The sequence below is a fragment of the Oncorhynchus mykiss genome, chromosome 4 (genome assembly GCF_057628025.1).
Source record: "Oncorhynchus mykiss isolate SJ-2025 chromosome 4, ASM5762802v1, whole genome shotgun sequence".
Taxonomy (NCBI): domain Eukaryota; kingdom Metazoa; phylum Chordata; class Actinopteri; order Salmoniformes; family Salmonidae; genus Oncorhynchus; species Oncorhynchus mykiss.
The window spans coordinates 5,367,501-5,392,862 of NC_143025.1; the positions used below are offsets into that span (position 1 = coordinate 5,367,501).

General features: G+C 43.5%; 2 protein-coding genes across 17 annotated transcripts in view; both read right to left on the reverse strand.

The window, feature by feature from the left end:
• LOC110522692 (CD151 antigen) overlaps positions 1–10,230 on the reverse strand; it is a 31,830-nt gene extending 21,600 nt beyond the window's left edge. For 2 of the 4 annotated variants that reach the window (XM_036968937.2, XM_090230924.1), the window contains exons 1-3: positions 9,934–10,230; positions 4,089–4,170; positions 2,773–2,964 (exon numbers count right to left, since the gene is read on the reverse strand). In XM_036968937.2, the coding sequence (XP_036824832.2) occupies positions 2,773–2,964; positions 4,089–4,169 (273 nt within the window). In that variant the 5' untranslated portion in view covers position 4,170; positions 9,934–10,230. The remainder of the gene's footprint in view (positions 1–2,772; positions 2,965–4,088; positions 4,171–9,933) is intronic. The other 2 variants (XM_090230925.1, XM_036968935.2) reach the window with 1 other exon arrangement.
• An 8,676-nt stretch (positions 10,231–18,906) lies between these two features.
• cracr2b (calcium release activated channel regulator 2B) overlaps positions 18,907–25,362 on the reverse strand; it is a 48,716-nt gene continuing 42,260 nt past the window's right edge. For all 13 annotated transcript variants that reach the window (XR_016495037.1, XR_016495036.1, XM_090230929.1 and 10 more), the window contains one exon: positions 18,907–20,550. Coding sequence is in view for 11 of the 13 variants with exons in the window: in XM_090230929.1 (XP_090087055.1) it covers positions 20,454–20,550 (97 nt within the window). In the remaining 2 variants the exon portion in view is untranslated. The remainder of the gene's footprint in view (positions 20,551–25,362) is intronic.

Sequence of the window (25,362 nt, forward strand, 5' to 3'; positions counted from 1 at the left end):
CCTCTAACCATATCCCCCTCTCTCTCTCCCTCTCTCTCCCCCTCTCCCCACCCCTCTCTCTCCCTCTCCTCTAACCCTCTCCCCCTCTCTCTCTCTCACTCTCTCTCTCCCACACCCCTCTCTCTCTCTCCTCTAACTCTCTCCCCACCTCTCTCTCTCCTCTCCTCTCCTCTCCTCTAACAATCTCACCACCTCTCTCTCTCCCTCTCCTCTAACCCGCTCTCCACCTCTCTCTCCCTCTCCTCTAACCCTTTCCCCCTCTCTCTCACCCCCTCTCCCCACCCCTCTCTCTCCCTCTCCTCTAACACCCCCCCCCCTCTCTGTCTCTCAATTCAGTTCAAAGCAAGTTAAAAGGATAAAAAAACTAATAATGAAGTGAACAGTAAATATTACACTCACACAAGTTCTAAAGCAATGAAGAGATTTCAAATGTCATATTATATATATACAGTGTTGAAATGATGTGCAAATAGTTCACGTACATAATTAAAAATAAATAAGCATAAATATGGGTTGTATTTACAATGGTGTTTGGTCTTCACTGGTTGCCCTTTTCTCGTGGCAACAGGTCACAAATCTTGCTGCTGTGATGGCACACTGTGGAATTTCACCCAGTAGATATGGGAGTTTATCAAAATTGGATTTGTTTTCGAATTCTTTGTGGATCTGTGTAATCTGAGGGAAATATGTCTCTCTAATATGGTCATACATTGGGCAGGAGGTTAGGAAGTGCAGCTCAGTTTCCACCTCATTTTGTGGGCAGTCTGCACATAGCATGTCTTCTCTTGAGAGCCATGTCTGCCTACGGCGGCCTTTCTCAATAGCAAGGCTATGCTCACTAAGTCTGTACATAATCAAAGCTAGTTTGCTCTGTTTTTTGTTAATTCTTTCCAATGTGTCAAGTAATTATATTTTTGCTTTCTCATGATTTGGTCGGGTCTAATTGTGTTGCTGTCTCTCTATCTCTCCCTTTTGTCCCTCCTCTCCCCTCTCAATTTCAATTCAATTACATTTAAGGGACTTTACTGACATGGGAAACATATGTTTACATTGCAAAGCAAAGCCCTCTCTCCTCTATAGCCCCTCCTCTCCCCCTACCCCCACTTCTCCCCACCACTTCTCCCCACTCCCCACTCCCCACCTCTTCTCCTCTCTCCACCTCTTCTCCCCCTACCCACACTTCTCCCCACTCTCCACCTCCTCTCCCCCTACCCCCACTTCTCCCCACTCTCCACCTCCTCTCCCCCTACCCCCACTTCTCCCCACTCTCCACCCCACTCTTGCTCTGTCTCTCCAACCACCATACCGGTGATGCCCCTCATTCCTCTCTCGTGACTCATGCTCCGTATCTAAACTCTTAAAGATACACACACGGCATTATTCTGCGTGATATTTATGACACGTGCATTTCAGACAGTGTATTTTCGTCTGGTTCTGTTTATATCATAGAGGTAGATAGAGGAGTCTAGATGCATATAAACCTGTTTCGGACATTGCCATTGAGAGATTCCACCATTTTAAAGTAGTCAACTGGTTGGGGATTACTATGTTTTTCGGAGAAATCAGCCACTTATCTGAGCATTGTCTTCTTTAAATTGGGTTCCCTATGGTTAGTAAATGGCTTTAAGCTATATCATCGCCAGCTAGTGGCCACAAAATGTCATTACTTGGATTAGCTAACACAAGGTGCCATTGGACCACAGGAGTGATGGTTTCTGATAATGGGCCTCTTTACGTAGATATACCATTAAAAAAATCAGCCGTTACCATAGTAATTTACAAAATTAACAATGCCTATATTGTATTTCTGATAAATTTGATGTTATTTTAAATGGACAAAAAAAAATGTGCTTTTCTTTCAAAAAACAAGGACATTTTCTAAGTGACCCCAAACTTTTGAACGGTAGTGTGTATATGTGTGTGTGTGTGTGTGTGTGTGTGTGTGTGTGTGTGTGTGTGTGTGTGTGTGTGTGTGTGTGTATATATAGTGTACATACATCCATTACCCCTTTTTTCTGCCTCCTTTTTTCTGTGTTTAATTGACAGGAGTTTATATGTGAACGGATTTTAATGTTTATATTAAATCGTTTTGAAAGTAAAGGGTGTTTTTTAATGTTTCTATTAAATCATTTTGAAAGTAAAGAGTGTTTTTTAATGTTTATATTAAATCATTAATCGTAAAGGGAGTCTCCGAGGGTGTAGAAGAAGCTGTGTGAATGTCATTTCAGGTATATGTGCTGTTTATAAGGTTTAACCAGTGTGGATGTGTACCATTACGTTTGATTGATATCGTGTGTTAGTTAGAGTGTTTCCGGTTTCGAGACACTGTGTCACAACTGCTGATTTGATATAGGGCTTTGTAAATGGATTGATTGGTTGATTGATTGGTTAATTGGTTAGTTGATTGGTTGATTGGTTGGTTGATTGGTTGATTGATTGGAGGATTGGTTGATTGATTGGTTGATTGGTTGATTGATTGGTTGATTGATTGGTTGATTGATTGGTTGGTTGATTGGTTGATTGATTGGTTGATTGATTGGTTGATTGATTGGTTGATTGATTGATCAGAGGATTGGTTGATTGATTGGTTGATTGGTTGTTTGCATGGTTGATCGGAGGATTGGTTGATTGATTGGTTGATTGGTTGGTTGATTGATTGATTGGTTGATTGGTTGGTTGGTTGATCGGAGGATTGGTTGATTGGTTGATTGATTGGTTGATTGATTGGTTGATTGATTGGTTGATTGGTTGATTGATTGATCGGAGGATCACCACTATTAGCAGACTCCTCATCTCCTTGAGGGTGGCACAGCAGCCTACGATCCCAGTGAAGACAACGATAGCCCCGGCAGCTATGAGGATGTAGGCAGAGGCAGAGTAGAAGGTGGAGTTGAGGAGGCTGATGTAGTCACTCTTCTCTACGAGGGTCCACACCCCCACCGCCATCATCACTCCACCTGCCAGCTGAAAGAGGACACGCACACGCGCACACACACACACACACACGCGCACACACACACACACACACAGCAGGGGAATTCAAAACCACTCAATTCAATTCCCTTTCAAATCAATTCCATTAAATTAAATTATTTCAATTCAGAACACAGACAATTTTCAATAGCATGATAACTAGTAGATTCCTAGCACCAATCAAATACAGGCAGTAGGAGACTATCAGTCGCTGACAGGTTAGAGACTTAACGGTTTATATTATTTCAGGTTCATTTAGTGTACAGACATGCAAAGGGTTAAACCTGTCTATAGAATCTACTGCTTTGTTATAACATATAGGACAAGTTAAGCAACATTTCTGCCCCCCAAAAAAAGATGTTGTTCTGCCAGACAGACAGACAGACAGACAGACAGACAGACAGACAGGCAGGCAGGCAGGCTGACAGACAGGCAGACAGACAAACAGACATAGCAGATAGACAGACAGACAGACAGACATAGCAGATAGACAGGTCAATAGTAGACAGACAGACAGACTCACCCAGAAGCAAAGGTTAAAGGTCAATAGTAGACAGACAGGCAGACTCACCCAGAAGCAAAGGTTAAAGGTCAATAGTAGACAGACAGGCAGACTCACCCAGAATAGAAGGTTAAAGGTCAATAGTAGACAGACAGACAGGCAGACTGACCCAGAAGCAAAGGTTAAAGGTCAATAGTAGACAGACAGACAGGCAGACTGACCCAGAAGCAAAGGTTAAAGGTCAATAGTAGACAGACAGACAGGCAGACTCACCCAGAAGCAAAGGTTAAAGGTCAATAGTAGACAGACAGACAGACCCACCCAGAAGCAAAGGTTAAAGGTCAATAGTAGACAGACAGGCAGACTCACCCAGAAGCAAAGGTTAAAGGTCAATAGTAGACAGACAGACAGGCAGACTCACCCAGAAGAAAAGGTTAAAGGTCAATAGTAGACAGACAGACAGACCCACCCAGAAGCAAAGGTTAAAGGTCAATAGTAGACAGACAGGCAGACTCACCCAGAAGCAAAGGTTAAAGGCCAATAGTAGACAGACAGGCATACTCACCCAGAAGCAAAGGTTAAAGGTCAATAGTAGACAGACATGCAGACTCACCCAGAAGAGAAGGTTAAAGGTCAATAGCAGATATTTCAGACAAATCATCCCACATGTGTTTTTCTCATCATATGTCTCCATCCTGAAAACAAGAGAACACAGACGTGTTATTTTTAAGATTGTTGGTCTAAATAGTAATATATTTATTTAATATATATATTTTCTGTAAGTTTGGTCTTTTTAGTAAATAGAATTTATAAAAGTATTAAACACAACAATTTCAAAGATTATTCCGTAGTTTCAGTTCAGTTCATATAATGAAGTCAGTCAATTGAAATAAATTCTTTAGGCCCAAATCGATGGATTTTAAAGTGACTGGGAATACAGATATGCATCTGTTGGTCACAGATACCTTCTTTTAATGGGTCGTGGAACCAGTGAGTATCTGTGTGAACATTTGCCTCATGCAGCTTGGCACAGAGTTAATCAGGCTGTTGATTGTGGTCTGTGGAATGTTGTCCCACTCCTCTTCAACGGCTGTGCGAAGTTACTGGATATTGGTGGGAACTGAAACACGCTGTCGTACACGTCAATCCAGAGCATCCCAAACATGCTCAATGGGTGACATGTCTGGTGAGTGTGCAGGTCATGGAAGAACTGGGACATTTTCAGCTTCCAGGAATTGCGTACAGATCCTTGCTGAAACATGAGGTGATGGAGGCGGATGAGTGGCACGACAATGGGCCTCAGGATCTCTTCACGGCATCTCTGTGCATTCAAATTGCCATCAATAAAATGCAATTGTGTTCATTGTCCGTAGCTTATGCCTGCCCATACCATTACCCAACTGCCACCATGGGGCACTCCGTTCACAACGTTGACATTGCCCACCTGACGCCATACACGTATGTGGTCTGCGGTTGTGACGCCAGTTGGACGTACTGCCAAATTCTCAAAAACAATGTTGGAGGCGGCTTATGGTAGAGAAATTAACATTAAATTCTCTGACAACAGCTCTGATGGACATTCCTGCAGTCAGCATGCCAATTGCACTCTCCCTCAACTTGAGATATCTTTGGCATTGTGTCGTGTGACAAAAATGCTCACTTTTATTGCCATCACTCATGGGGGTGGTGGTGGAGAAGCCAGCAGAAAATACAGAGAGTAGGGGTTGGTCATGTTCTCTAGTTACGCCAGGATTGGCTCAGTGTTCTGTCACTCATGGGGGACACTGCGTCACCGCAAAATCTACAGGGAGAGCTAGGCAGTTCAAGCCCGCTTGGGTGCTGCCATAGAGTTACATTAGAAGTGCCCATCCAAGAAGGCTCAAGGTCATTGGCCACAGATAAAATTATGTCACATCATCGTTATATCTACAGGCAGCTTTGATTGGACTGATCATGTCAACATCATATTTTCAAAATCTTAGCTACCAGTCACCATGAATCACGTTGTCAATCTACTGGCAAATCCTTTTCAATCCTTGTCATATGAAGAGAGATTATAGATAAAACGTATCGGTGCTCATCGGCCATTGAACATAAACATTACTCATTAATCCAGGGAATGACAGACTGATGATGAAATTTGCCCACAGGAAAGGACCGCCGTGCCACCTTCCTGTTCAAGTGAGCACAGCACAAGAAGGTGAGTGCAAAAATGTATTGTATGCTGCTGCATAAATGATGTAATATGCCAGGGAGATATGTATACTGTAGCTAAGAAAGTAATACTAAGTGAATGTTGTGTAGTAAGCTGTTAGTAGCCCATGTTACTCAACCTAACAATTTGGTCCCCCCTCATAACTTACTCTACTGTTCTGACTTGGTGGTGCACATGAAGCCTATAGCCTGGTTTAGAGAAACGTCAGGAACAACTAGATCCAGGTACTGCTGCTGACAGGAACAACTAGATCCAGGTACTGCTCTTGACAGGAACAACTAGATCCAGGTACTGCTCTTGACAGGAACAACTAGATCCAGGTACTGCTGCTGACAGGAACAACTAGATCCAGGTACTGCTCTTGACAGGAACAACTAGATCCAGGTACTGACAGGAACAACTAGATCCAGGTACTGCTGCAGGTACTGATGCTGATAGGAACAACTAGATCCAGGTACTGATGCAGACAGGAACAACTAGATCCAGGTACTGACAGGAACAACTAGATCCAGGTACTGACAGGAACAACTAGATCCAGGTACTGACAGGAACAACTAGATCCAGGTACTGACAGGAACAACTAGATCCAGGTACTGATGCAGACAGAAACAACTAGATCCAGGTACTGATGCAGACAGGAACAACTAGATCCAGGTACTGACAGGAACAACTAGATCCAGGTACTGAGGCAGACAGGAACAACTAGATCCAGGTACTGCTCTTGACAGGAACAACTAGATCCAGGTACTGCTGCTGACAGGAACAACTAGATCCAGGTACTGCTGCTGACAGGAACAACTAGATCCAGGTACTGCTGCTGACAGGAACAACTAGATCCAGGTACTGCTCTTGACAGGAACAACTAGATCCAGGTACTGACAGGAACAACTAGATCCAGGTACTGCTGCAGGTACTGATGCTGATAGGAACAACTAGATCCAGGTACTGATGCAGACAGGAACAACTAGATCCAGGTACTGACAGGAACAACTAGATCCAGGTACTGACAGGAACAACTATATCCAGGTACTGACAGGAACAACTAGATCCAGGTACTGACAGGAACAACTAGATCCAGGTACTGATGCAGACAGGAACAACTAGATCCAGGTACTGATGCAGACAGAAACAACTAGATCCAGGTACTGATGCAGACAGGAACAACTAGATCCAGGTACTGACAGGAACAACTAGATCCAGGTACTGATGCAGAGAGGAACAACTAGATCCAGGTACTGATGCAGACAGGAACAACTAGATCCAGGTACTGCTGCTGACAGGAACAACTAGATCCAGGTACTGATGCAGACAGGAACAACTAGATCCAGGTACTGCTGCAGACAGGAACAACTAGATCCAGGTACTGACAGGAACAACTAGATCCAGGTACTGACAGGAACAACTAGATCCAGGTACTGATGAAGACAGGAACAACTAGATCCAGGTACTGATTAAGACAGGAACAACTAGATCCAGGTACTGATGCAGACAGGAACAACTAGATCCAGGTACTGACAGGAACAACTAGATCCAGGTACTGACAGGAACAACTAGATCCAGGTACTGACAGGAACAACTAGATCCAGGTACTGATGCAGACAGGAACAACTAGATCCAGGTACTGCTGCTGACAGGAACAACTAGATCCAGGTACTGCTGCTGACAGGAACAACTAGATCCAGGTACTGCTGCTGACAGGAACAACTAGATCCAGGTACTGATGCAGACAGGAACAACTAGATCCAGGTACTGACAGGAACAACTAGATCCAGGTACTGATGCAGACAGGAACAACTAGATCCAGGTACTGATGCAGACAGGAACAACTAGATCCAGGTACTGACAGGAACAACTAGATCCAGGTACTGCTGCAGACAGGAACAACTAGATCCAGGTACAGACAGGAACAACTAGTATCCAAAAAACAAGCGTACAAACTACACACAAGAAAATACAGCCGACTGATCTGTCTTGAACTAGTTGTGAGGTTTTCTACGCTTGTTTGTTATTCCGGCTCTTGAGCCTTCTTAGGCAATGGTTCACTATGTCAGATAGGTTGTGTCAGCTTAGATTTAGCAATATCGGGGCATTGAGACATCACGTAGCATCAACGAGTCGTCAGTCGATGTGTTCACGTCTGTTCAAATGATCAAAATAACGTAGTCTTAATGTCAGAGGAGACGGGACACAAAAACAAAAATCCAACACGACACGTACCGACCTATCATCTTCTCAACGCGGTCTGCAGTTTAACTGAAACTGTAAACGTCAGTCGAAACAATATCCCGTCACACTTCACTAAGTCATATCATGTAACTGTAAACCACCCTCCTGTCACGGGAAAACGTCCCGTGCCTCTTTGTCATCTCTCTATGAGTAGAAGCAGAAACACTGTTTGATCTCTGAACTGTACATACTGTACTATACTGTGTCTGAACTGTACCTACTGTACTATACTGTATCTGAACTGTACTATACTGTATCTGAACTGTACATACTGTACTATACTGTATCTGAACTGTACTATACTGTATCTGAACTGTACTGTACTATACTGTATCTGAACTGTACTGTACTGTATCTGAACTGTACTATACTGTATCTGAACTGTACTTACTGTACTATACTGTATCTGAACTGTACAAACTGCACTATACTGTATCTGAACTGTACATACTGCACTATACTGTATCTGAAATGTACATACTGTACTATACTGTATCTGAACTGTACTATACTGTATCTGAACTGTACATACTGTACTATACTGTACATACTGTACTATTCTGTATCTGAACTGTACATACTGTACTATACTGTATCTGAACTGTACTATACTGTATCTGAACTGTACTATACTGTATCTGAACTGTACTATACTGTATCTGAACTGTACTATACTGTATCTGAACTGTACTATACTGTATCTGAACTGTACATACTGTACTATACTGTATCTGAACTGTACATACTGTACTATACTGTATCTGAACTGTACTATACTGTATCTGAACTGTACTATACTGTATCTGAACTGTACATACTGTACTATACTGTATCTGAACTGTACAAACTGTACTATACTGTATCTGAACTGTATCTGAACTGTACTATACTGTATCTGAACTGTATCTGAACTGTACTATACTGTATCTGAACTGTATCTGAACTGTACTATACTGTATCTGAACTGTACATACTGTACATACTGTATCTGCACTGTACGTACTGTACTATACTGTATCTGCACTGTACATACTGTACTATACTGTATCTGAACTGTACATACTGTACTATACTGTATCTGAACTGTACTATACTGTATCTGAACTGTACTATACTGTATCTGAACTGTACATACTGTACTATAGTGTATCTGAACTGTACATACTGTACTATACTGTATCTGAACTGTACTATACTGTATCTGAACAGTACTATACTGTACTATACTGTATCTGAACTGTACTATACTGTATCTGAACAGTACTATACTGTACTATACTGTATCTGAACTGTACTATACTGTATCTGAACTGTACATACTGTACTATACTGTATCTGAACTGTACTATACTGTATCTGAACTGTACATACTGTACTATACTGTATCTGAACTGTACTATACTGTATCTGAACTGTACATACTGTACTATACTGTATCTGAACTGTACTATACTGTATCTGAACTGTACTATACTGTATCTGAACTGTACTATACTGTATCTGAACTGTACATACTGTACTATACTGTATCTTAGCTGTACTGTACTATACTGTATCTGAACTGTACTGTACTATACTGTATCTGAACTGTACATATAGATATTTGGTTAGATATTTATGTTGATACTGTAAATGTGTATATCCTCTGTATATTTGTCCACTGTTCATTCTCCTACAGCTCTATGTTCATTCTCCTACAGCTCTATGTTCATTCTCCTACAACTCTATGTTCATTCTCCTACAACTCTATGTTCATTCTCCTACAACTCTATGTTCATTCTCCTACAACTCTATGTTAATTCTCCTACAACTCTATGTTAATTCTCCCACAACTCTATGTTCATTCTCCCACAGCACTATGTTCATTTGATCTATTTTGTATATAATTTATGTAAACTGTGTGTAAATTCCTGTCTGTCTCTACATGCCTGTCTATCTCTAGCAGCAACACACCACGTCACATTCTGACTATGTCCGTGTCCTTGGTGGTTCGGAAGTAAAAAGTGAAGACTCCTACCTGAACTCAAACTGCGAATCCTCCTCACCCCTCCGGAGGTAAACAGTCTTACCAGAGACTGTGAAATGTTCCGCTCTCTACTCCACTGTCACGGCGGTGGTACTGTAACGTCTGTCTGTCTGCCTGCTTTCCGTGAAGGTTATGAGCAACAGGCTGAGCTCGCAACTGACACTGATATAAGCTCCTGCTCTGCCATGCCTTTAACCTGCCGTGCCCCTTTTAGCAGAGAGGTAAGACAAGGAGAAAGCAGAGAGGTAAGACATGGAGTTAGCAGAGAGGTAAGACAAGGAGAAAGCAGAGAGGTAAGACAAGGAGACAGCAGATAGGTAAGACAAGGAGACAGCAGAGAGGTAAGACAAGGAGACAGAAGAGAGGTAAGACAAGGAGACAGCAGAGAGGTAAGACAAGGCGACAGCAGAGAGGTAAGACAAGGCGACAGCAGAGAGGTAAGACAAGGAGACAGAAGAGAGGTAAGACAAGGAGACAGCAGAGAGGTAAGACAAGGCGACAGCAGAGAGGTAAGACAAGGAGACAGAAGAGAGGTAAGACAAGGAGACAGCAGAGAGTTAAGACAAGGCGACAGCAGAGAGGTAAGACAATCCGACGGCAGAGAGGTAAGACAAGGTCGACAGTAGAGAGGTAAGACAAGGAGACAGCAGAGAGGTAAGACAAGGCGACAGCAGAGAGGTAAGACAAGGCGACAGCAGAGAGGTAAGACAAGGAGACAGAAGAGAGGTAAGACAAGGAGACAGAAGAGAGGTAAGACAAGGCGACGGCAGAGAGGTAAGACAAGGAGTCGGCAGAGAGGTAAGACAAGGAAACGGGAGAGAGGTAATACAAGCCGACGGGAGAGAGGTAAGACAAGGAGACGGCTGAGAGGTGAGGAGGAACAGACAGATCACTGGCTAAGAAAATAGCAGGCTGTTACCACCACCAGACTGTTACCACCCCAGACTGTTAACACCACTAGACTGTTAACACCACCAGACTATTAACACCACCAGACTGTTACCACCACCAGACCGTTACCACCACCAGACAGTTACCACCAGACAGTTACCACCAGACAGTTACCACCAGACAGTTACCACCTGACTGTTAGCACCACCACCAGACTGTTATCAACAAACTGTTACCAACATACTGTTACCAACACTCTGTTAACACCATGATGTTACAGCCACCAGACGGTTACCAACAAACTGTTACCACCACCAGGCTGTTACCACCAGACTGTTACCACCACCAGATTGTTACCAACAAACTGTTACCACCACCAGACTGTTACCACCACCAGACTGTTACCACCAGGCCGTTAGCACCACCAGACCGTTACCACCACCAGACCGTTACCACCACCAGACTGTTACCACCAGTATACTGTTACCACCAGACTGTTAACACCACCAGGCTGTTACTACCAGACTGTTACCACCACCAGACTGTTACCACCAGACTGTTACCACCACCAGACTGTTACCAACAAACTGTTACCAACAAACTGTTAACACCATGATGTTACAACCACCAGACTGTTACCAACAAACTGTTACCACCAGACTGTTACCAACAAACTGTTACCATCACCAGACTGTTACCACCAGACTGTTACCACCAGACTGTTACCACCACCAGATTGTTACCACCACCAGACTGTTAACACCACCAGACTGTTAACACCACCAGACTGTTAACACCACCAGACTGTTACCACCAGTAGACTGTTACCAGACTGTTAACACCACCAGACAGTTACCACCAGACAGTTACCACCAGACAGTTACCACCAGACAGTTACCACCAGGCTGTTAACACAAGGCTGTTACCACCACCAGACTGTTAACACCAACCGTCTGTTACCACCAAACTGTTACCACCAAACTGTTACCACCACCAGAATGTTACCACCACCAGACTGTTACCACCACCAGAATGTTACCACCAGACTGTTACCACCACCAGACTGTTAACACCACCAGACTGTTACCACCAGTAGACTTACCACCAGACAGTTACCACCAGACTGTTAACACCACCAGACCATTACCACCAGACCGTTACCACCAAACTGTTACCACCACCAGAATGTTACCACCACCAGACTGTTACCACCACCAGACTGTTACCACCAGACTGTTACCACCACCAGACTGTTAATACCAGACTGTTACCACCACCAGACTGTTACCACCAGTAGACTTACCACCAGACAGTTACCACCAGACTGTTAACACCACCAGACCATTACCACCAGACCGTTACCACCAGACTGTTACCACCAGGCTGTTACCACCACCAGACTGTTACCACCACCAGACTGTTACCACCACCAGACTGTTACCAACAAACTGTTACCAACAAACTGTTAACACCATGATGTTACAACCACCAGACTGTTACCAACAAACTGTTACCACCAGACTGTTACCAACAAACTGTTACCATCACCAGACTGTTACCACCAGACTGTTACCACCAGACTGTTACCACCACCAGATTGTTACCACCAGACTGTTAACACCACCAGACTGTTAACACCACCAGACTGATAACACCACCAGACTGTTAACACCACCAGACTGTTACCACCAGTAGACTGTTACCAGACTGTTAACACCACCAGACTGTTACCACCAGACAGTTACCACCAGACAGTTACCACCAGACAGTTACCACCAGGCTGTTAACACAAGGCTGTTACCACCACCAGACTGTTAACACCACCAGGCTGTTACCACCAAACTGTTACCACCAAACTGTTACCACCACCAGAATGTTACCACCACCAGACTGTTACCACCACCAGAATGTTACCACCAGACTGTTACCACCACCAGACTGTTAACACCACCAGACTGTTACCACCAGTAGACTTACCACCAGACAGTTACCACCAGACTGTTAACACCACCAGACCATTACCACCAGACCGTTACCACCAAACTGTTACCACCACCAGAATGTTACCACCACCAGACTGTTACCACCACCAGACTGTTACCACCAGACTGTTACCACCACCAGACTGTTACCACCACCAGACTGTTACCACCACCAGACTGTTACCACCAGTAGACTTACCACCAGACAGTTACCACCAGACTGTTAACACCACCAGACCATTACCACCAGACCGTTACCACCAGACTGTTACCACCAGGCTGTTACCACCACCAGACTGTTACCACCACCAGACTGTTACCACCACCAGACTGTTACCACCACCAGACTGTTACCACCACCAGACCGTTAACACCACAAGACTGTTACCACCAGACAGTTACCACCAGACAGTTACCACCAGACAGTTACCACCTGACTGTTACCACCAGACTGTTAACACCACCAGACCGTTACCACCACCAGACTGTTACCACCAGTAGACTGTTACCACCAGACTGTTAACACCACCAGGCTGTTACTACCAGACTGTTACCACCACCAGACTGTTACCACCAGACTGTTACCACCACCAGACTGTTACCACCACCAGACTGTTACCAACAAACTGTTACCAACAAACTGTTAACACCATGATTTTACAACCACCAGACTGTTACCAACAAACTGTTACCACCAGACTGTTACCAACAAACTGTTACCACCACCAGACTGTTACCACCAGACTGTTACCACCACCAGATTGTTACCAACAAACTGTTACCACCAGACTGTTAACACCACCAGACTGTTAACACCACCAGACTGTTACCACCAGACTGTTGCCACCAGACTGTTGCCACCAGACTGTTACCACCAGTAGACTGTTACCAGGCTGTTAACACCACCAGACTGTTACCACCAGACTGTTACCACCAGACTGTTACCACCACCAAACTGTTACCACCACCAGACTGTTACCACCACAAGACTGTTACCACCAACAGACTGTTACCACCACCAGACTGTTACCACCACCAGACTGTTACCACCAGACAGTTGCCACCAGACAGTTACCACCAGTAGACTGTTACCACCAGGCTGTTAACAACAGGCTGTTACCACCACCAGACTGTTAACACCACCAGGCTGTAACCAACAGGCTGTTACCACCAAACTGTTACCACCACCAGACTGTTACCACCACCAGACTGTTACCACCACCAGACTGTTACCACCACCAGACTGTTACCACCAGTAGACTTACCACCAGTAGACTTACCACCAGACAGTTACCACCAGACTGTTAACACCACCAGACCGTTACCAACAGACCGTTACCACAAGACCGTTACCACCAGGCTGTTACCACCACCAGACTGTTACCACCACCAGACCGTTACCACCAGACTGTTACCACCAGACTGTTAACACCACCAGACTGTTACCACCAGACAGTTACCACCACCAGACTGATAACACCACCAGACTGTTAACACCACCAGACTGTTACCACCAGACAGTTACCACCACCAGACTGATAACACCACTAGACTGTTAACACCACCAGACTGTTAACACCACCAGACTGTTAACACCACCAGACTGTTAACACCACCAGACTGTTACCACCACCAGACTGTTACCACCACCAGACTGTTACCACCAGACATTTACCAACACCAGACTGTTACCAACAAACTGTTACCACCAGGCTGTTACCACCATACTGTTACCACCAGACTGTTACCACCAGACTGTTACCACCACCAGATTGTTACCAACAAACTGTTACCACCAGACTGTTAACACCACCAGACTGTTAACACCACCAGACCGTTACCACCAGGCTGTTACAACCACCAGACTGTTACCAACAAACTGTTACCACCAGGCTGTTACCACCATACTGTTACCACCAGACTGTTACCACCAGACTGTTACCACCACCAGATTGTTACCAACAAACTGTTACCACCAGACTGTTAACACCACCAGACTGTTAACACCACCAGACTGTTAACACCACCAGACCGTTACCACCAGGCTGTTACAACCACCAGACTGTTACCACCACCAGACTGTTACCACCACCAGGCTGTTACCACCACCAGGCTGTTACCACCAGACTGTTACCACCAGACTGTTACCACCACCAGGCTGTTACCACCACCAGGCTGTTACTACCAGACTGTTACCACCACCAGACTGTTACCACCACCAGACTGTTAACACCACCAGACTGTTACCACCAGTAGACTTACCACCAGACAGTTACCACCAGACTGTTAACACCACCAGACCATTACCACCAGACCGTTACCACCAAACTGTTACCACCACCAGAATGTTACCACCACCAGACTGTTACCACCACCAGACTGTTACCACCAGACTGTTACCACCACCAGACTGTTAACACCACCAGACTGTTACCACCACCAGACTGTTACCACCAGTAGACTTACCACCAGACAGTTACCACCAGACTGTTAACACCACCAGACCATTACCACCAGACCGTTACCACCAGACTGTTACCACCAGGCTGTTACCACCACCAGACTGTTACCACCACCAGACTGTTACCACCACCAGACTGTTACCAACAAACTGTTACCAACAAACTGTTAACACCATGATGTTACAACCACCAGACTGTTACCAACAAACTGTTACCACCAGACTGTTACCAACAAACTGTTACCATCACCAGACTGTTACCACCAGACTGTTACCACCAGACTGTTACCACCACCAGATTGTTACCACCAGACTGTTAACACCACCAGACTGTTAACACCACCAGACTGATAACACCACCAGACTGTTAACACCACCAGACTGTTACCACCAGTAGACTGTTACCAGACTGTTAACACCACCAGACTGTTACCACCAGACAGTTACCACCAGACAGTTACCACCAGACAGTTACCACCAGGCTGTTAACACAAGGCTGTTACCACCACCAGACTGTTAACACCACCAGGCTGTTACCACCAAACTGTTACCACCAAACTGTTACCACCACCAGAATGTTACCACCACCAGACTGTTACCACCACCAGAATGTTACCACCAGACTGTTACCACCACCAGACTGTTAACACCACCAGACTGTTACCACCAGTAGACTTACCACCAGACAGTTACCACCAGACTGTTAACACCACCAGACCATTACCACCAGACCGTTACCACCAAACTGTTACCACCACCAGAATGTTACCACCACCAGACTGTTACCACCACCAGACTGTTACCACCAGACTGTTACCACCACCAGACTGTTACCACCACCAGACTGTTACCACCAGTAGACTTACCACCAGACAGTTACCACCAGACTGTTAACACCACCAGACCATTACCACCAGACCGTTACCACCAGACTGTTACCACCAGGCTGTTACCACCACCAGACTGTTACCACCACCAGACTGTTACCACCACCAGACTGTTACCACCACCAGACTGTTACCACCACCAGACCGTTAACACCACAAGACTGTTACCACCAGACAGTTACCACCAGACAGTTACCACCAGACAGTTACCACCTGACTGTTACCACCAGACTGTTAACACCACCAGACCGTTACCACCACCAGACTGTTACCACCAGTAGACTGTTACCACCAGACTGTTAACACCACCAGGCTGTTACTACCAGACTGTTACCACCACCAGACTGTTACCACCAGACTGTTACCACCACCAGACTGTTACCACCACCAGACTGTTACCAACAAACTGTTACCAACAAACTGTTAACACCATGATTTTACAACCACCAGACTGTTACCAACAAACTGTTACCACCAGACTGTTACCAACAAACTGTTACCACCACCAGACTGTTACCACCAGACTGTTACCACCACCAGATTGTTACCAACAAACTGTTACCACCAGACTGTTAACACCACCAGACTGTTAACACCACCAGACTGTTACCACCAGACTGTTGCCACCAGACTGTTGCCACCAGACTGTTACCACCAGTAGACTGTTACCAGGCTGTTAACACCACCAGACTGTTACCACCAGACTGTTACCACCAGACTGTTACCACCACCAAACTGTTACCACCACCAGACTGTTACCACCACAAGACTGTTACCACCAACAGACTGTTACCACCACCAGACTGTTACCACCACCAGACTGTTACCACCAGACAGTTACCACCAGACAGTTACCACCAGTAGACTGTTACCACCAGGCTGTTAACAACAGGCTGTTACCACCACCAGACTGTTAACACCACCAGGCTGTAACCAACAGGCTGTTACCACCAAACTGTTACCACCACCAGACTGTTACCACCACCAGACTGTTACCACCACCAGACTGTTACCACCACCAGACTGTTACCACCAGTAGACTTACCACCAGACAGTTACCACCAGACTGTTAACACCACCAGACCGTTACCAACAGACCGTTACCACAAGACCGTTACCACCAGGCTGTTACCACCACCAGACTGTTACCACCACCAGACCGTTACCACCAGACTGTTACCACCAGACTGTTAACACCACCAGACTGTTACCACCAGACAGTTACCACCACCAGACTGATAACACCACCAGACTGTTAACACCACCAGACTGTTACCACCAGACAGTTACCACCACCAGACTGATAACACCACTAGACTGTTAACACCACCAGACTGTTAACACCACCAGACTGTTAACACCACCAGACTGTTACCACCACCAGACTGTTACCACCACCAGACTGTTACCACCAGACATTTACCAACACCAGACTGTTACCAACAAACTGTTACCACCAGGCTGTTACCACCATACTGTTACCACCAGACTGTTACCACCAGACTGTTACCACCACCAGATTGTTACCAACAAACTGTTACCACCAGACTGTTAACACCACCAGACTGTTAACACCACCAGACCGTTACCACCAGGCTGTTACAACCACCAGACTGTTACCAACAAACTGTTACCACCAGGCTGTTACCACCATACTGTTACCACCAGACTGTTACCACCAGACTGTTACCACCACCAGATTGTTACCAACAAACTGTTACCACCAGACTGTTAACACCACCAGACTGTTAACACCACCAGACTGTTAACACCACCAGACCGTTACCACCAGGCTGTTACAACCACCAGACTGTTACCACCACCAGACTGTTACCACCACCAGGCTGTTACCACCACCAGGCTGTTACCACCAGACTGTTACCACCAGACTGTTACCACCACCAGGCTGTTACCACCACCAGGCTGTTACTACCAGACTGTTACCACCACCAGACTGTTACCACCACAAGACTGTTACCACCACAAGACTGTTACCACCAACAGACTGTTACCACCACCAGACTGTTAACACCACCAGACTGTTAACACCACCAGACTGTTACCACCAGACAGTTACCACCAGACAGTTACCACCAGTAGACTGTTACCACCAGGCTGTTAACACCAGGCTGTTACCACCACCAGACTGTTAACACCACCAGGCTGTTACCACCAGTAGACTGTTACCACCAGGCTGTTAACACCAGGCTGTTACCACCACCAGACTGTTAACACCACCAGGCTGTTAACACCACCAGGCTGTTACCACCACCAGACTGTTACCACCACCAGACTGTTACTACCACCAGACTGTTAACACCACCAGACTGTTAACACCACCAGACTGTTTACACCACCAGACTGTTAACACCACCAGACTGTTACACCACCAGACTGTTACCACCACCAGACTGTTACCACCACCAGACTGTTACCACCGGTAAACTGTTACCACCACCAGACTGTTACCACCAGACTGTTACTACCACCAGACTGTTACCACCACCAGACTGTTACCACCACCAGACTGTTACCACCACCAGACTGTTACCACCGGTAAACTGTTACCACCACCAGACTGTTACCACCAGACTGTTACCACCAGTAGACTGTTACCCCCAGGCTGTTTCTAGCAGGCTGTTCTGTGTACTTGACTTATTGGTCAATAGTTGCCAAACACTATAATAATGAAGGACACAGAGGCTGAAGGGAAGAGATTTGATGCAGAAGTACAGAGGACGTATAGTTACTTATCAATAACTTTATTAGTATCACAACAACAATATTTACATAGACAATGTATCAGTCTATAGAATACATTACAGTAAACATATTTACATAGACAATGTAGCAGTTTATACAATACATTACAGTAAACATATTTACATAGACAATGAGGCAGTTTATACAATACATTACAGTAAACATAATAACATAGACAATGTTATATCAGTCTATAAAATATAATTACAGTAAACATATTTACATAGAAGATGTATCAGTCTATAAAATATATTTACAGTAAACTTCATCAGAACTGTTTGTATTTACTGTATATGTCTAACAGTGTTTTATAGGCCCACATACACTTGTAAAATACACAGTGAAGAAGAGTATTTCTAAGTGCTTAGGTTAATGGTATCGTACCCTAATCTCACCGTTCACTCTCTTACACATGTTGCTAGAACAGCTTTGGACCCTGGATGAGTCCCTACTGTTTCCTGTTTCCTGTCTATATAGAAGTAGAAAGAGGACTCTGGATGGATTTAGAACCCATTTTAGCATGGACATTGTCATTGAGGGCTTCCGCCATTTTAAAGTAGTCAACTGGGGTGGGGATTTCTATGGGTTGGGAGCCATCTGTCAATGATCAGAGCAATGCCTTCTTCTTCAAAGTGGGTTACACATGTATATTTTTAAATAGCTTTATGTTGCATTACTGCCATCTATTGGCCAAAATAAATTAATGCATTTTCCCCCCCAATGTAAAATAAATGGTTCAAAACTCCAGCACTGCAGGTGGCGCTAAATCACCAATAGTACACTGGACAAAAACATAAAAAACGCAACATACAACAATTTCAACGATTTTACTGAATCATCGTCTGATTCTGATCTGCAGGAGAAGAAGCCGGATGTGGAGGTCCTGGGTTGGCGTGGTTACAAGTAGTTTGTGGTTGTGAGGCCGGATGGACGTACTGCCAAATTCTCTAAAATGACGTTGGAGGCGGCTTATGATAGAGAAATGAACATTTAATTCTCTGGCAACAGTTCTGGTGGACATTCCTGCAGTCAGCATGCCAATTGCACGCTCTCTCAACTTGAGACATCTGTGGCGTTGTGTTGCGTGACAAAACTGCACATTTTAGAGTGGCCTTTTATTGTCCCTAGCACAAGGTGCACCTGTGTAATGATCATGCTGTTTAATCAGGTTCTTGATATACCACACCTGTCAGGTGGATGGATTATCTTTGCAAAGGAGAAATGCTCACTAACAGGAATGTCAACAAATCTGTCCAAAACATTTGAGAGAAATAAGGTTTTTGTGCGTATGGAACGTTTCTGTGATCTTTTATTTCAGCTCATGAAACATGAGACCAACACTTTACATGTTGAGTTTATATTTTTGTTCGGTGTAGATAAAAATGCTTTTTATAAAACACAAAATAAGAAGAAAATGTCCCACTTTAAAAATGGAGAAAGTCCACAATGGCGCTGCCCATGATGTCACAACAGCCATTATGGCACAGATACAAAGATAAGCCCTCTGTCTAGCTCTATGTTCCTGTCCTACTTGCAACAGCTCTTCCTGTTGTCTCTGTTGGAGTGGTCAGCTGACAGATGGAGAGTCTCCTCACATTGCTGATCCTGCTGGGCCGATAACAACCTATGGAAGAAGCAGAAAATATAGAGAGATGTTTCGGGTAAAGATATATTTTCGCTAAAAGGACCAGACTGATGCTTTTTTAATTTAACCAGGCAAGTCAGTTAAGACCAAATTCTTATTTACAATGACGGCCTACCGGGGAACAGTGGGTTAACTGCCTGTTCAGGGGAACAGTGGGTTAACTGCCTGTTCAGGGGAACAGTGGGTTAACTGCCTGTTCAGGGGAACAGTGGGTTAACTGCCTGTTCAGGGGAACAGTGGGTTAACTGTCTGTTCAGGGGAACAGTGGGTTAATTGCCTGTTCAGGGGGAGAACGACATCTGTAATGATGTTACATACCATACCAGCTGTAATTATGTTACATACCATACCAGCTGTAATGATGTTACATACCATACCAGCTGTAATGATGTTACATACCATACCAGCTGTAATGATGTTACATACCATACCAGCTGTAATGATGTTACATACCATACCAGCTGTAATGATGTTACATACCATACCAGCTGTAATGATGTTACATACCATACCAGCTATAATGATGTTACATACCACACCAGCTGTAATGATGTTACATACCATACCAGCTGTAATGATGTCCTACATACCATACCAGCTGTAATGATGTTACATACCATACCAGCTGTAATTATGTTACATACCATACCAGCTGTAATGATGTCCTACATACCATACCAGCTGTAATGATGTTACATACCATACCAGCTGTAATGATGTTACATACCATACCAGCTGTAATGATGTTACATACCATACCAGCTGTAATGATGTTACATACCATACCAGCTGTAATGATGTTACATACCATACCAGCTGTAATGATGTTACATACCATACCAGCTGTAATGATGTTACATACCATACCAGCTGCAATGATGTTACATACCATACCAGCTGTAATGATGTTACATACCATACCAGCTGTAATTATGTCCTACATACCACACCAGCTGTAATGATGTCCTACATACCATACCAGCTGTAATTATGTTACATACCACACCAGCTGTAATGATGTTACATACCATACCAGCTGTAATGATGTTACATACCATACCAGCTGTAATGATGTTACATACCATACCAGCTGTAATGATGTTACATACCATACCAGCTGTAATGATGTTACATACCATACCAGCTGTAATGATGTAACATACCATACCAGCTGTAATTATGTTACATACCATACCAGCTGTAATGATGTTACGTACCATACCAGCTGTAATTATGTTACATACCATACCAGCTGTAATTATGTTACATACCATACCAGCTGTAATTATGTTACATACCATACCAGCTGTAATGATGTCCTACATACCATACCAGCTGTAATTGTTACATACCATACCAGCTGTAATTATGTCACATACCATACCAGCTGTAATGATGTTACATACCATACCAGCTGTAATGATGTTACATACCATACCAGCTGTAATGATGTCCTACATACCATACCAGCTGTAATGATGTTACATACCATACCAGCTGTAATTATGTTACATGCCATACCAGCTGTAATTATGTTACATACCATACCAGCTGTAATGATGTTACATACCATACCAGCTGTAATGATGTTACATACCATACCAGCTGTAATGATGTTACATACCATACCATCTGTAATGATGTTACATACCACACCAGCTGTAATGATGTTACATACCATACCAGCTGTAATGATGTTACATACCACACCAGCTGTAATGATGTTACATACCATACCAGCTGTAATGATGTTACATACCATACCAGCTGTAATTATGTTACATACCATACCAGCTGTAATGATGTTACATACCATACCAGCTGTAATGATGTTACATACCATACCAGCTGTAATGATGTTACATACCATACCAGCTGTAATGATGTTACATACCATACCAGCTGTAATTATGTCCTACATACCACACCAGCTGTAATGATGTCCTACATACCATACCAGCTGTAATTATGTTACATACCATACCAGCTGTAATTATGTTACATACCATACCAGCTGTAATGATGTTACATACCACACCAGCTGTAATGATGTCCTACATACCATACCAGCTGTAATGATGTCCTACATACCATACCAGCTGTAATTATGTTACATACCACACCAGCTGTAATGATGTTACATACCATACCAGCTGTAATGATGCTACATACCATACCAGCTGTAATGATGTTACATACCATACCAGCTGTAATGATGTTACATACCATACCAGCTGTAATGATGTAACATACCATACCAGCTGTAATTATGTTACATACCATACCAGCTGTAATGATGTTACGTACCATACCAGCTGTAATTATGTTACATACCATACCAGCTGTAATTATGTTACATACCATACCAGCTGTAATTATGTTACATACCATACCAGCTGTAATGATGTCCTACATACCATACCAGCTGTAATTGTTACATACCATACCAGCTGTAATTATGTCACATACCATACCAGCTGTAATGATGTTACATACCATACCAGCTGTAATGATGTTACATACCATACCAGCTGTAATGATGTCCTACATACCATACCAGCTGTAATTATGTTACATACCATACCAGCTGTAATGATGGTACATACCATACCAGCTGTAATGATGTTACATACCACACCAGCTGTAATGATGTTACATACCATACCAGCTGTAATGATGTTACATACCACACCAGCTGTAATGATGTTACATACCATACCAGCTGTAATTATGATACATACCATACCAGCTGTAATGATGTTACATACCATACCAGCTGTAATGATGTTACATACCATACCAGCTGTAATTATGTTACATACCATACCAGCTGTAATTATGTTACATACCATACCAGCTGTAATGATGTTACATACCATACCAGCTGTAATGATGTCCTACATACCATACCAGCTGTAATGATGTTACATACCATACCAGCTGTAATTATGTTACATGCCATACCAGCTGTAATTATGTTACATACCATACCAGCTGTAATGATGTTACATACCATACCAGCTGTAATTATGTTACATACCATACCAGCTGTAATGATGTTACATACCATACCAGCTGTAATGATGTCCTACATACCATACCAGCTGTAATGATGTTACATACCATACCAGCTGTAATTATGTTACATACCATACCAGCTGTAATGATGTTACATACCATACCAGCTGTAATTATGTTACATACCATACCAGCTGTAATGATGTTACATACCATACCAGCTGTAATGATGTTACATACCATACCAGCTGTAATGATGTTACATACCATACCAGCTGTAATGATGTTACATACCATACCAGCTGTAATTATGTCCTACATACCACACCAGCTGTAATGATGTCCTACATACCATACCAGCTGTAATTATGTTACATACCATACCAGCTGTAATGATGTCCTACATACCATACCAGCTGTAATTATGTTACATACCATACCAGCTGTAATGATGTTACATACCATACCAGCTGTAATGATGTCCTACATACCATACCAGCTGTAATGATGTTACATACCATACCAGCTGTAATGATGTTACATACCATACCAGCTGTAATGATGTTACATACCATACCAGCTGTAATGATGTTACATACCATACCAGCTGTAATGATGTTACATACCATACCAGCTGTAATGATGATACATACCATACCAGTTGTAATGATGTTACATACCATACCAGCTGTAATTATGTTACATACCATACCAGCTGTAATGATGTTACATACCATACCAGCTGTAAATATGTTACATACCATACCAGCTGTAATTATGTGACATACAATACCAGCTGTAATGATGTCCTACATACCATACCAGCTGTAATTATGTTACATACCATACCAGCTGTAATTATGTTACATACCATACCAGCTGTAATGATGTTACATACCATACCAGCTGTAATGATGTCCTACATACCATACCAGCTGTAATGATGTTACATACCATACCAGCTGTAATGATGTTACATACCATACCAGCTGTAATGATGTTACATACCATACCAGCTGTAATGATGTTACATACCATACCAGCTGTAATGATGTTACATACCACACCAGTTGTAATTATGTTACATACCATACCAGCTGTAATGATGTCCTACATACCATACCAGCTGTAATTATGTTACATACCATACCAGCTGTAATGATGTTACATACCATACCAGCTGTAATGATGTTACATACCATACCAGCTGTAATGATGTTACATACCATACCAGCTGTAATGTCCTACATACCATACCAGCTGTAATTATGTTACATACCATACCAGCTGTAATGATGTCACATACCATACCAGCTGTAATGATGTCCTACATACCATACCAGCTGTAATGATGTTACATACCATACCAGCTGTAATGATGTTACATACCATACCAGCTGGAATTATGTTACATACCATACCAGCTGTAATGATGTTACATACAATACCAGCTGTAATTATGTTACATACCATACCAGCTGTAATGATGTTACATACCACACCAGCTGTAATGATGTTACATACTATACCAGCTGTAATGATGTTACATACCATACCAGCTGTAATGATGTTACATACCATACCAGCTGTAATGATGTTACATACCATACCAGCTGTAATGATGTCCTACATACCATACCAGCTGTAATGATGTTACATACCACACCAGCTGTAATGATGTTACATACCATACCAGCTGTAATGATGTCCTACATACCATACCAGCTGTAATTATGTTACATACCATACCAGCTGTAATGATGTTACATACCA